The sequence below is a fragment of the Triturus cristatus genome, chromosome 11 (genome assembly GCF_964204655.1).
Source record: "Triturus cristatus chromosome 11, aTriCri1.1, whole genome shotgun sequence".
NCBI classification, from domain to species: Eukaryota; Metazoa; Chordata; class Amphibia; order Caudata; family Salamandridae; genus Triturus; species Triturus cristatus.
In genome coordinates, this window is record NC_140594.1 from 743,763,870 (window position 1) to 743,778,930 (window position 15,061).

Below are 15,061 nucleotides of genomic sequence, written 5' to 3' on the forward strand. Positions count from 1 at the left end.
GAACCTCAATTTCTAAACAAAATGGTGGGGTTGCGGGAGAACAGAAATCCAATAATAAAGTAAAAAAAGAAACCTACCCCAGGAGCATGGCTGAATGAGGAAGGACGCCACCAGATCTGGCGGGAGGAGGGCTGGAGGTCGACGCAATTATTCTCTGGTCGTCATAGTCGGGGAGAATCCTCGTGTGAGTCCATCATGCAGCAAACCCGGAAGAGGGAGGCAGCTGCGGGGTCAGGAGGGAATGCTAACTCTGAGAAGAAATAGGGGGAGCAGGCTCAATTGGTACAGGGCAGCTGCGTCGCAGCATTTATTTTGCTGCTTTTGTTGAGGGGAGGTAAAGCGCATTCTGTTCACTTCAGCCGCCATCTTGCGGTCAGGCGGTTATTAGTGACCGATCACCTCAAGGTTAAAAAGCAACACTGATCCTGGGAACAAAAGTTGTCTTGCCTTGTCAGGAGATGGGGCCGGTGAAAACCTTATGGGAAGGGCGCTCCGGCGGGGCAGTCCGGTTGATGTCCCTTCTGAGCAGGTTATAGAAACTTCTCGTCCTCTGCCATTTTGAGACTTCACGTTTCTCCGTCCAACGGGACATCGGTGGTGATTTTGCCCAAATTCGCACCATCCACCAAGCCACAAAAGACCACAATGGCAGCGCTCCATGCCCGGCGCTGCAGGGGGATTTGGCCCCAGAGCTCCGGTGGCAGCTAGTGGCCCCACCAGGGGAGGACTTGGGTGTCACCGCTCCAGAACCGCAAGGCGTCCTCACTGTAGAGAACGGAGGCAGGGCGACATACGCACACCACGTGGAGAGGAAACCATGCCGCAGGGGAGAAGGATGCCCAATGCAGCAAGGGCAACAGCTTCAATCTGCCTGTAGGTGGCGGGGTCGTCGATCATCCAAGTCGGAGGGCTCAACGCTGCAGAGGAGTGGCAAGGCAGTCAAAGTAGAGGACAACGGAGTCCAGGCGGTCCTTCAAGCCGGTAAGCCACAAAGAAATCATAGATCAGGAAACGAGTGGCATTAGAAGTAGGTAGGTTTTGGGGTGGAGGTCCGGTTAATAGGGGAAATCTACCGATTTGGAGATCCCCCCCAACACAGGAGCTCCCGAGGAGAGCTCCTACCCGGCAGCCATCTTGCCTATCGCAATAAACCTGGCTGATGTGACATCATGTACCCTTTGGTTTTCCAGATTGTGTCCCAATGAGTAATTTTACCTAGTGCATGAACTGTGGCGGGCCTTTGTACTTATGTTTAGCAGGTTAATGTTTTTGGAAACTCAAGACTACAGCATGCTGATAAGGTTGATTAATAAGGAGCACTGAAAGACATCAAATAAAACTCTTAAAAGAACAATTATCAGATTGCTAAAATAGATACTTACGAGCAATCCACTCCGGATGCAAGTAGGAATAGGAAGGAACTGTAAGAATTTTTTCAATAGCTACTCACTAATGACCCTATCGCTACAAATCCCCCCAGCCAGAGCCCAAAGTACTTGCCTTAAAGGCTATTCCTGATTTATTCGTGTCCACACTGGACAGACAATTTTTTTTTAATATAACGAAGTGCCACTTAATGCAAAAAAGGTTGTTGGCAAAAATACGTCCTGTATACTAACTCACTGGATACAAACTGATCAAATTTTCCATTTGCAAGATGACTTCATGAAGTGGAACCTCCACCAATGTTGCAAAAAGTTCTGCATTCACTCATTTGGGATTAGGAGCAGAATTTTTTTTTTTTTTTTTAATTCTTTTTATTTGCATTTTTAAACAACAGAAAACAATACAATCCACTGCTGTGTACATATAACATGTTATGGACGAGACTGCCGCCCACCACTTCACCGCTAGTAATACTATAGATATGCTCCCTCACAAAGTGTTCGAACCCCATGCGCTTGACCCAACCATACGCCCACCCCCTCCCGCCGTACTGTCTCCCGACCCATCTATGTAGTCCAGCGTGCCATACATGCCATCCGTCCCCCAGCAATAGCAGGGAATGAACATGAAAATTACAGTTCTTGAAGCGTTGTCTGCGCCAACCAGTGAGTAAAGGGTTCCCAGATATCCTTTGGCCTGGAACGCATCGGCATCATCTCCCAATATAGCGCTAGCTGCGACTGGCAATATACTACGCTTCGCACCCAGTCCCTGATATTAGGCGCTGTAGCCACCCCCCAGTGCATCGCAACTTGGCGTTTGGCTAGTAGGATAAGCATCGCTGGCAACTTCCGGTGTTTGGGCTTGACCATAGGCAATATACCTAGCAGTGTAGCCTGCGGGGTGCATGGGATCTGCAGACCAGTGATCGTTCCCACTATGTTTAACACTTTGACCCAGAAAGCCGCCAGCGGAGGACAGTCCCACGCCATATGTATGAAGGTCGCCCCGCCCGCGCGACACCGCCAGCAAGCATCGGAATCTCTCAGTCCCATGCGGTGGAGCCGGTGAGGTGTACGATATATCATATGAATATATTTAAAGTGTATCAGGCGAAGTCGGTAATTAGGGGATAGGACCCCCAGGAGCCTGCAGCATAGATCCCAGTGTTCATCAGAAATGTCGGAACCCAATTCCGCAGACCACAGCTCCCGGGCCGCCGGGATCACTACAGGATGGCTAGCTTGCATACGTTGGTACAATCTGGATACAAGCTTGCGTCCTGATTCCACCGCCAGCACGTTCTCCAGGGCTGGTAAATCTGGCGGAGGAGCCGGAAACGTGGGAAACAGCTTTTGACCTGTGTGGCGTAACTGGCAGTAAAGTAGCGTGTCTAACCGCGTCGGAGCCTCCTCGCCACACATCTGCTCCAGCGTGATGAAGGAACCCCCCGGGAACAAGTCACCCACTGTGCGAAGGCCGTGCGCCGCAGCCCGCTCGCCAGTGCGCATATTCTGCAGCGGGGACCACATCGGGTTATGTCGCAGCGGCATCGATCCGGCATACAAGAGGTCCAGTCCAGCCCTGCGTCTCAGCCCATCCCAGGCCCATCTAAGTGCGTGCACCGGGTCTATGTCAGCACATCTCCGTTTGTGCGGCGCATATAGGGCCACGGCGAGTGGCAACGGTGCCGCTCTATCCGTTTCTATCGCCACATGTGGCTGGAACGGCGTTGGGTGGACCCAGTGGTGTAAAAACTGTGCCTACGCGCAGTAGGCGTAGAGCGGGAAATCCGGCGCCGCCAGGCCTCCCTGTCGCTGCGGGAGAGTGAGGGTCTCCCACGCCACCCTCGGCTGCCTACCGCCCCACGCCAGCTCCACCATCTGCGAGCGCAATTGGCGCAAAAAACTAGCAGTCGGGGGCAGCGGAATGTTCCCGAAGAGATATAAGAACTTCGGCAGGATGACCATCTTGGCCACCGCAATCCTGCCCGCCAGCGAAAGGGGCAAATGCTTCCAGCGGCCGACCCGCTCCTCGACCCAGCCCAGTGTACGCCCATAACTCTCCGACCATATTTGCTGCATATCAGTGCTGATCCAGACCCCCAAGTATCGCACCGGTCCGTCCGCCCATTTCAGCGGGCAATTCGGGGAAAAGCGAGTCGTCCCGGCCGTCAAAGGTAGAATAACCGACTTCTCCCAATTTATGGTTACACCTGATAGCAAGCCATACTCTATCAATTCTCCTGTCATGGGCGAAAGGTTTTCCCGCAGGTCGGTTACATACAAGGTAATATCATCCGCGTACAGAGACACGGTCAGTGCCCTCGACGAAAAGCCTATGCCCCGGTTTGCGTGGTGCTGTCGGATGCGAGCCGCCAAGGGCTCTGTGGCGATGGCAAATAGCAGGGGCGATAAGGGGCAGCCCTGTCTCGTACCCCTCCCGATGGCAAAGGGCGCAGAGACTAGCCCGTTAACCCGTCCCCGGGCAGTGATGTTGGTATACAACAAGTGAATATAGCCAATGAATGCCTCACTCATACCCATGCGCTGCAGCAAGGGAAACAGGAATCCCCACTCCAGGGAGTCGAACGCTTTTGTTGCGTCCAACAGCACCGCTACGGCTTGTACATGCGGGGCTAAGTAGTGTAGCACCCCAAATAAAGTTCGAAGGTTGTGAGACGTAGATCGGCCCGGCACAAAGCCCGATTGGTCAGGCCGTATCATGAGTGGCAGTACCGGTTGCAACCGCAATGCTAGCATTTTCGCGAAAATCTTTGCATCCGTATTAATTAAGGACAGCGGCCTATAGGAATCGCAGTGTTGCGCGTCTTTATCCGGTTTTAAGAGGGCGATAATGACCGCCTCTCATCGATTCCGGGAGCACACCCGCTTCAACGGCCTCAGTATATACTGCCAGTAGTTTGGGGGCCAGCAGATCCGCATATTCCTTATAGAATTGTGCCGGTAACCCGTCCGGACCCGGCGCTTTCCCGGCCGCCAATGCGCCTATCGCCTCTTTAACGTCGTCTATCTCAAAGGGGCGATCAAAGTACCCCTTTTGGTGTGCATTGAACCAAATGAGCTGGATCGTATCAAAGTTTCCCGACCGCTCCGACAGCGGCGGCGCACCCCGGGTGCGGTACAATTCTTTATAAAAAGTCCGAAACGTATCTAGAATTGTTGGAGGAGTATACGCATGCCCGTTCTCCGGTGTCGCCACTGAGGAGATGAAGGGGGATGGCCGCTGCGAACGCAGCAGCAGAGCGAGCGTCTTGCCCGGTCGGTCCCCCTCGCCATATCTGCGGGCCACCGCCTGTTTAGTCAGAAACTTAAGCTCCCTATCGGCTTCAGCCTGGTATTCCGTGAGCTTGGTGCGTGTTTCCGCCAGAGTTGACGCCGATAGGTCCGAACAGTACTGCACCTCCAGAGCATGCAGGCTGTCTTCCAGCCGCTTCAGCGTTCCCCTGATGGTCTTCAGCACCGCGGCCTGTCCCGCGATGCAGTGACCTCGTATTACCACCTTGAAAGCGTCCCACAGGGTGCCTTCCGACGTAACAGAGCCAGTGTTCTGTTCAAAATATTCCGTTACGCGTTGGTATATATCTTCCCGAAACACCGGATCGGTCAGGGCCTGTGCTGGTATGCGCCACGCGAAGGGCGTCACATATGGCTGTGGCACGCGTAGCATCAGTTCCACTGGCGAGTGGTCAGAAAGGGTGCGCGCCCTGTGCGCGACGTCCGACACCCATGCATGTACCTGTGGGGTTAAAAGCCAAAAATCCAACCTGGACCAAGCTCCCCTGTGTGGGGTGAAGCAGGTGCCCTCCCGCAGCTCGGGGTGCAGAACGCGCAACGAATCTAATAGCTGATAGCCACGGAGGAGGTCAGCCACATGCGGGTGATGCACGCGGGCCGCTCCCTCCCTGTCTAGTTCCTGCGAGATTACCGCATTGAAGTCGCCGCCCCACATGCATGCGCCCTCTCCCAGCGACTGTGTCTTGTGCCAGACGTGTCGGAAGAAATCGGGGTCATCCGAGTTTGGGCCATATATGTTGACTAGTGTCATTGGCATGTGAAAAAGCTTCCCCTGCAATATTATGTAGCGCCCCTCAGTGTCGGCATGCACCCGATATGTTTGCCAGGGTAGGCCTCGCCGTATTAAAATGGCCACTCCCCGGGAGTAGCTGGAGTAGCCGGACGTGTGTATTTCGCCCCATCTAGCATGTCGAAGCCTCACCCCGGCTACTTGGGGCAAATGCGTTTCCTGAAGGAAACAGATGTCAACTTGGTGTCGTGTCAGATATGCATGGGTCAATCTGATCTTGCGATGGTCATTCAGACCACGAATATTCCAAGTAAAACAACGCAGCACGGTCAGGTATGTGTGCGGTGGTGTTTCCTACGCAGCAATGGGTTCAGTAGCGGCAGCGCGCATGTGGTCCGCAGGAAGAGCTCTCGCTCTGAATTTCGTAACTGCAAGAAGAACATGGCAGCGGTCAGCGGCAGGGCCACATCATCCTGTAGTATTACATTCAAATAGTGCAGTGTAAGAAAACCAAACAACATTAACCAAATCCCTTCACCACCCACTCCAACCCCCCAATCAGGTTGAGACACTCGCCCCCCCCCCCCCCCACCCCACCCAACAACTATATTGCATCAGTGAAATTACGGGAATCATCCCTGTGAGGGCGTGGGTCACCGGCATACTCCCCTGTCCAAAAGGCGACAGGGTGGCCGAACATTACCGCCCATTAACATATACACTATCTGCCTGCGGCGGTGTAAGCCCAACACCGATCCCCTCACAAGTTCTCTGTCAATGTTCAAGAGTAGTCCCCGAACCTCGTATCCCTTGACCTCTCCATTCCCCACGGCAGCCACGACACTCTATAAGTTCAGAGTCTCCGTAATAGAGCAACAAGTGATACGGTACAACCAAGCTGTCCGGCGTCTCTATATGTTCCAGTTCAACGAGTACATAAAATGTAGGCCTAGTTACTCAACGTCACTAAGCTGGTCGTGCGGCGGTGTCCCCTGCCCGGAACGTTTGTCTCTCAGCGTCCGCTCCGCCTGCCTCGCAAATTTGAGTGCTTCCGTCGCAGCCGTGAAGACCATCGGTTTCCCCCCCGTGGTGGACGCTTAACTTAGCAGGATATAACCTTGCATATTTTGTCCCCATTTTCTGGAAGATCCGCTTCGCCGGGAGGAATTCACGCCTGGCGGCCTGCACAGCCTGAGTGAAGTCGGGAAACAGTGATATTGCCATGTTTTGGAATGTCAGCTCACCTCTTTCACGTGCCAGCCGTAGGATCGTGTCTCTGTCTCGATAGTTGAGGATCCTGGCAAGGATCGGGCGCGGCGGCGCCCCCGGCCGCGGCCCCAGAGTGCGATGTGCCCTCTCAACCAGGAACATGGCCGACAGGGCCTCACCAAACAGGTCGCGGAACATCCCTTCAACGAAGTGCTCCATAGTGCCAATGTTCGTGGATTCCGCAATACCAATAATTCTCACGTTATTTCTGCGAGAGCGGGCTTCCAAATCTTCGTTGCGACTCTTTATCACCTCCAGGACCTTGTCCATGCACAGCAGCTGCTCCCGGGTATCACCGCTACTCTCTTCACAGTCGGCAACCCGCGCCTCTACCGCCGCCAGACGTTCTTCGTGTTGATCCACCTTGTGCGATATTCCGTCCAGTTGCCTGGCCATGGAGTCCAACTTGCCATCTATCTCCTTTAGGCAGCCCTTCAACTCCCGAAACATGCTCTTGACATCTTCGGCGTCCTGCGTCAGATCCAGCTGCGTTTCAGGGACCACCGTCTCGGACGCTGGGACAGTTTCAGTGTCCTGAGCCATGTGCTTCCCAAACTGGAGCTTCCTCTGCTTAGCATCCGTCTTCCCCATGGCGCAGCAAAGGGGTCACACCATCAGAGTCTCAGCGGGAGGGTGGGTAGGAAAAATGGGCCCAACAGAGTATGCACAGGCCTTCGAGTCCGGACAAAGTCACGGGCCCACCATGCCCAATCTGCTCCCTCCCAAGGCCGCCCGGCCGTCTGCGCCGCCAGCGGGAATCTACAACGCACAGTCGGGCCCAGCAGGCCTGCAGCTCTCACCAAGTGCGGGTGCGGGTCCGAGGCCGGGACAGGCCCTCCAAATGGGCACACAGCTAGTGACCAGCAGTTGGGGCGGCCGTACAGCGGGCACACACTCCGCAGTCCCTGGATCCTCCGTAGTTCGATAGTTATGCACCGGGCGGAGGCTGAAGGAAGGCGCACTCCACCACCCGGGTCACCGTCGAGGGTAGCAGGATTGGCGTCGCTCTCGCAGCCTCAGGGCCGTCCCGTCAGTGCTCGCGTAGATTGTCAGGAGGCGCGGAGATCGCCGCAGATTAGGGCCCCCCGGGCCGTCCGGGGCGCCAGGGACAGCAGGATTCGTCCCCCCACCCCCCCCCCCCCCGGCAGCCGCGGCCTTTGCACGTCATGTTCTGGCCCGCGACACGGGACTTGCGTAGCTGGGATCCCCGGCCGGGAGTCAGGAGAGCCACCGCCTGGGCTTCAAGGGAGCACCGCTCCGGATCGCCGCCACCGATTTCGGTCCGGATTGCAGGGATCGATGCCTCTACGTCCGGGCACCCTCCGCCTCAGCTTTGTCGGGACAGGATGTCGGCGTAAAACGGATGAACTGACGGATTTAGGCGTTCGGCCGGCAGAGCCCCGTTACACGGCGGCCATCTTGCAGCTCGGCTCGGCCACCGGATTAGGAGCAGAATTGAGTTTTTTGGTGGGAAATCGTGAAGAGCTAGGTCAACACCAACAAACTTGTTAGTTTATAGGTTGTCTCGTATTGTTCCTACTTTGGAAACACTTAACTATATTTCTATGAAATTTAACACGTAGACCTTTCAATAGTGCCCATACATTTAATGACGGTAAAGGGTATGGTTCTTCTGAAGGGAGGGAATAAATTGAATGTGCTAATGCACCTGGTGTAAATCCATTTTATTCAAATTATGCCCATTAATCCCTCATCTCTGTCCTCCTCCCATTCATGACTAAATGAGTCATTCCTACATATTTAAGTCCGGACTGGGAAGAGGACTACGAATTGGGGTGATTAAGATTACCACTAAGTAATTGCTTCATTAGAGTACACCAGAGAATCTACTGCTTTCGTAAATTTACTGTTTTTTAATTCCTAAACTCAGAAATTTACTTCAAACATAGGAGTAAAATACCGAAGTAGATTTCTGACATTGTTAACTGAGGCTTTGTGAATTGGCTCCTGCGTTTTACGCCTGCAATTATAAGTGACATTGTATTACTTTTTATATTTAATATCTTTTTTTTTTTTCTTATCCTCCGGTTCTTTTCTTAAAATGTGCACTCCTGTGTATAAAACGTGTAGCGCAATTAAAATGTATTCTTGTAGAGATATGAATATATCGGTTTGTGTTTTTTGTTTCCTTGGAATAAAGGAGTTGGTAAAATCCTCAAGAAGATCAACAAAGTTCTTGTCTCGAAAAAGAATAAAGACATTGTTTTAAATGGCAATGGAGTGTTCTCGAAGAGTGGGTTTAAAATGGAAGCTCCCTTCATGGCACGAAACAAAGAGGTGTTTCAGAGCGAAGTCAGAAGTGTGGATTTTGGGGACAGCAACGCAGCAGCGTCCATAATAAACCAGTGGGTAAAAAACGAAACAAGGGGTAAGTGTTCTTCGCACATTAAACATACGCCACTCATTGAAATTGTGAAGCAATGTTCACTACACTGAACTCTTGCAGAGGTTTGCAGAGCCAGTGTGTTCTGTCGCTTTTGTTAGCTAAGCTGAGATGAATGTCAAGTACATTGTAATAAAACTGTCCATTTTAGTGTAATTTTACACATGAATAGTAATGCATAGTTCCTCAGTACTTCTTTCACAGACTTCCCACTGTTCAGACACAAGCAACAGAAGCAAGTCTAGGGCAGTAGAAAGACGTCTGGAAATTTTAAGAAGGTAGATTGGCATGGTGAACAAAAAAACGATGGATTTAGGCCCAGATCTTTGTACTGGGGTGAATGTATGACATTGTTCTGCATTCTGTCCATCAACTGTTTTTGCATTTGTCACCCCGAGTGGGAAGGGTATGCCCAGACGTGGGTCCCGTGCTCTCCATGCCACTGGAATCAAGCTATTGTGGCTGAAGTGGGGTGAAACCCCAAAACCGTTCCTAGGATGCTTGTTTCCAGTCAAGGGAGGACCTTGTTTGGCAGTTCTAGCTGGACTGTTCTCATGAGGCACAGGGTCAAGACTGATTTGCATATGGCTGGGTTCAAACTGGAATGGCATGGTGAGCAAAAAAACGATGGATTTAGGACCAGATCTTTGTACTGGGGTGAATGTATGACATTGTTCTGCATTCTGTCCAACTGTATTTAGATTTCCAGGCATATACATTCCCTGAATGAGGTGGCAGATCAAAATTTCATGTCGAAGATTTGACATTTAAGATTGATAATAATTTAAACACTGTGACAAGGGCCTGCATGAGGCGCGTTATACAAATGATGAGAAGAAAGTTGATTTGCCCAGCTTTGAGGACTGCAAAGGCCGCTTGCAGCTTCTCAATGCTTGGGCTTGTTCTCCAACGACTTGGTTGGTGAGAGATTCCTCAGAAGGTAGGGGTGTACAATTTACTATGTTCTCTGGCTATCCATAGAAGGATTCGTGGATAGCTGCACGAAGATTTTATGAAGATATTACATTCAGCAATGAGTTTAATTTCGTGACTAAGTGACTGATGTTTAGACAGTTGTGGACTGAAGGTTCCTGAAAATGAAAACACAACTTTGGTAGTGTGTTTAGGCACAAACATTTTAATAATGTAATTGATTAGGTTGTGTGGGATTGACTACAAGAAGTAAAATTTGCAACAGTGGTTTTTAGTCTGTCTGCTGTTCTGTTTATCAAGTTTAAGCTGGCCTGCACATGATTTTGTCAATTTTTCCTGATCAACACGTCCGGCAGCGTGCAGTCGATTAATTCATTTGCACATTTGGTATTTGAGTCTTGCGTTCCGTAGCCATTTCATTACTACCTTGAATGCCCTTTAAGAATTAGTAAAGTGCAATGTCTTCAAATTTGGATAGAAGTAATAATTCAGAAGAAACCGAAATTTGAGTACTCGCCTGAATAGTATTCTCTTCTGAAATGTAACAGAGCAATTATATACGAGCCTCCATCATATTTTACTCCTAACCGAAAAAGGGTTTTTTTCTGATCTGGCTTTTTGGGGGGAAATATAATTCAGAATAAAATTGTATTTGCCAATGTTTTATTCTAGCTAACTTTTTCCAAAGTCGGCTATTCCTGTTTAGTGCTTTTTGGCAGATTGTTTTATGGCTTTAGAATACCACTTATTAATGAATTCTTTCTGTGCCAAAAGGTTTAAAAAAGCTCACTGGGAATAAGGTTTTAATGGGATAAAAGCCTTTTAAGATCGATAGCAGTTAAACTACAATTCAATAGAGAAATGTTAGTTGCAGTTGAATTATCAGTTGTCTTCCATATTGCATATGAACGTAACTCTGTCCGGAATTACACTACATCACAAGTGTGATTCCAAAATACCTAATGGAATAGAAATGTGTTAAGGAGGAGCATTATGTAATGCATCGAAAAAAATCCATACCTAGATAGCAAGCAGCTCTCACTTCTAACGGTACTATAAACCCGCTATCATTATGTATTGCTTACGGGAGGAGAGGTGACCTTGTGGCCTGAGCTGCAGACTTTGACACTGAGGTACCAAGTTGCCTGGCATTGGCCTCATCCTGTGATCCTGGGTAATTTCCTGTACTTAAAAAATAAATTTAAAAAATCTGACCTTGTGTAGTGTATTCTAGTCCTCACGTGAAGCCCTCAAAAGCCTTTGGGCCATGTTTGCGCTATATAAAGCTGCAAAAAAAATTGTCAGAGGAGCTCACTGCCAACTATGGTCGCTGAGAAATATTTAAAACCCCTAATTTAAGAATCTGAGTTTTGATCAAAGTACAGGAGTACTGTCCAGAATGCACTACAGAATTTTTTTCCAGAAGTAATATAGATCGACCTGCACCCCATCTATACAAGCTGCCATCCCATGATCCACGTTCCTGTATCATTAATTCATTAAAAGGGATAAACTCTCTGTACATGTATGATCTTAACACATCAAGTAGGAACATGGTTTGGAAATTGGAGTCCAAAAAGTAAAGCACTCTGACAATCCCTCTCTAACTAGCCAAGAACATGGAATTTCTTAAATTTATCTCCCTTAGTTCCTTACAGAGGTGCTCTAGTCTCATTCTGTCATCTATAGAAAATAACAAGTTTGGGGAGAAAACATTTCCTGTTCTATGGATCGTTGTGTCTCCCAGTTGTCATCCGGGAGACACCATGATCCATAGAACAAGAGGTAATAATATTGCTTCTAGTAATGAATAAGATTGAGAAAAGACCTGATATTTTGATTTGCTTACCATAAGTAGTCGAGTCAGAAGTTGCAGTAATTCATATGCTAAAATCGAAGCAAGAGCTGCTCAGCCCTGTAATCAAATGTTCAGCCTAGCGATACCCCCTCAATGGTCTTCCTAATTTCACACTGATTACGTGAAGTTAAATGGCAGTAATGGTTAGCCAGCAATGGTTTCGTCTTCATCAAGTGGACTCCGAGGAATAGCTCTCCCTGTGCTCGTTGGGATCAAGAATCCACTTCTGTTCACTAATACACAAAGGCAAAACGGTTCGCTACTCACATCTTTTCATGACTGCTGACTCTTACTTTCAACTACGTTTAACGTATTTGGCATTTCTTGCTCTCCGCTGTAGTTTTTCAGCTCATACATCTGCACAATGGCCTATCGGGATCTCGGCGCAGCAAAATGGGTTTTTAGGGCTTAATATTCTGAGAACGCGGTTTAAAAAACCAAACCCTAAATTGCCTGTAAAATAAAGAACCCTACATAAGTTAAAATTATTCTTTCTCTAATTCCATTCTTTTACCAGTGCCTCCCTCGTATTCAGAGCTGTCCTCGGGTAGTTTTTTTAAGGAGTTGGTGTCATATGGCATATATTCTTCCATCATTCTATTTATTCACTTCATTAAGGCATAAAGGTAATCGCAAATGCCCAATGCATTGTGTGAACCCTTCATCAAGGAGCTGTGTTGAACTTACTGTGGTTCTGAAAGTGGATAAACAAAAACAAAACTGGACAGGCATGTATAAAGTCAATAGATCACGATTTTGCAAGAGTTATAACTATTGGCGTTGTAAATGACAATGTATTTTACTCGTGGAGTGGATGTATGTGGTGTGGAGAGGAATTATGTGGGTTGGATTTGAATTTTTGTGGAATTGTGTGGTGTGTAATAGTGTGCTGTGGAGTGAATTTGTGTAGTAAAGTAGAATGAAGCTGACCTGAACAGCACAGAAAGCGCCCAGGGTCGGACTGGCCGTAGAGGGCCCCGGGCGTTTCCCCGGTGGGCCGACAGAATGGGTGCTGGTTTTGGGTCCCTGGGAGGCCGTTTTAGTTACAGGGTTGTTTTTGCAGCATAGCTGCAATATCGGCCCCTGTAACAAAATCGTCGGTAACTGGCCCTGGCAAACAGCCCGTCCTCACCCCCCAACCCCTCCGGGGAGATGGCCGAGCACTTTGCCAGGGCCGGTTTTGGTTCCCAGTCAGCCGCTGGAAGCGTCTATTCACTCCAAACCATTAAGCCTCAGAGTGAATTCTGAATGTTAAAGTAGCTTGCTCATCAAAAAAAATAACTCTCTCGAGCCTCCTCCTATAGTACATGCACGCACGCATGCCATCTTGTGATGTCCGTGGATGCCCGGTTATTACAGCGCTGATGGTTGCTGCTCCTAACAGGATGCAAAGCCCGGTTTGAGAAGGAGGCAGTCTGGTTACGCCTTTTCTGTACTGTTTTGTCTTCTAGAAAGCCCTGTGCTTTATATCTACCAACTTTATTTTTTGGGTGCAATGCAAGATGTCCTGTGCATTAATGCACGTTATATTCATTTTCTTCACACAGTAGGCTGATGTTGCCCATGTGCCGCAGCTGCGAACGGGAGATGGGGATGGGGGGTGGGGGGGTGGTGTGTCACCGCACAGGGATATTAAATGATATGCAAGCCACGGGAGGGGGAGGCAGCTGCAGCCCAAGGAGAGGTAGTGACCAGCAGTACCAGGGGAGACCGCGAGAGCCAAGGAGCGCAAACATTGCCAGATGGGCCGAGGCCGTATGAGGCGGCTACACTGAGGAAGTGGCTTGCAGGGGAAGCCGAGCAACCAAAACGAGAACAGGAGGGGAGGTGCCCTCAGCAGCTTGCTGAAATACGGAGGGAGGAGACTACCACAACAACAGACTGGGGATGAAAAGCACGAGCTGAAGATAAATGGGAGAGGGCAGTTGCAGCGACAGAGCTGCAAGCAAGTTGTACACGTACAGCAAACTTGAGCAGGAAAAAAAATGATGGTTCCAGAAAACAAACACATAAACACACAAGTGGAACCATACCAATAGTTAGGCACTGCTCCCTGGGCATTAATATCCGGTGAAAAGGAGGGACAAAGAAGAAAGATTACCCACTAGAAAGCAAGTCTTTTTGAAGGACAGTCCGAGTTACAAATAAAAAGCCAATGGGTGAGCAGTAAGAATCGACCTAAAGTGGGTGAGTTGACAGGTATGCATAAATGCAGAAGATTAGGCACACCGAACAAGTGACACTAGCATCTGATCACTTCGTTCTTTTCCCAAATCTCAAATAACTTTTGCTAGTATTAATGGTGGTTTTATTTAATACTTGCGAATGTAAATTTCTCTATGAAGAGGACTATTTTTTAAGAACTGCAGCCAGAAACTGTGGGCCAGAAGCCTTGAACCTGGTGTTGTAGTAGCCTTAAGTTATCAGCATAGACTACTTCAACAGTTGAGTGCGTATGTTAAAGGAGAATAAGAAAATGTTTACAAACAGATATATGCATGTAATAGTGTGCGCATTCTGTTGGAACGCTTGTTAAATCATTTGATCAGGATGAAGAGTAATTTGGCTTGTAGATGGAACAGCTTATTACAACAAGCCAAAATTAGGCTATCCAGGTGCTTGAAGCAATTTTTTCAAACATATTAACTTCATAAGCTGACAGCCAAACTGCTAAAAAGGTCCAAATTGATCACTACTTCAAAAGCACAAGTTCTACAGCATCTGTAAGCAGCCTCTTGGTACCTAAGTATATTTGCACCGATTGTGATCAGCATATAGTGAGCTTTAGTATATGCCCCATTGTTAAAGATCTTAGCTATTGTACTGTTTTAACAGATATTAATGGACTAAATCCGGAATCAGACTGTCTTAGAAACCCTGTCACTGACGTTGAGGGAAACCCGTCTAAGGAAAGTTTGTCAGGAGTGATACAAGAAAGTGGAACATTGTCAGAAGAAAGTCTGGTTCTACCAGGTACTAGAACAAATTCCAAACATAAGGATGTTGCATCTCTTTCGCTCCATGGAAACACTACAGCTTCTTTATTGGTTATTATCACTGAATTAACTTGCCACTCAATGAAGCTTGAAATCCAGAACTACAAGTAAATCTCTCCATATTGTGAACCCATCCTCCAAAATGAGAATATGCAAAAACTAATGTCC

The 15,061-nt window shown here is 48.8% G+C and overlaps 1 protein-coding gene across 2 annotated transcripts in view; it reads left to right on the forward strand.

The window, feature by feature from the left end:
- SERPINE2 (serpin family E member 2) overlaps positions 1–15,061 on the forward strand; it is a 323,804-nt gene that overhangs the window by 146,492 nt on the left and 162,251 nt on the right. For both annotated transcript variants that reach the window (XM_085634405.1, XM_085634404.1), the window contains one exon: positions 8,864–9,091. In XM_085634405.1, the coding sequence (XP_085490531.1) occupies positions 8,864–9,091 (228 nt within the window). The remainder of the gene's footprint in view (positions 1–8,863; positions 9,092–15,061) is intronic.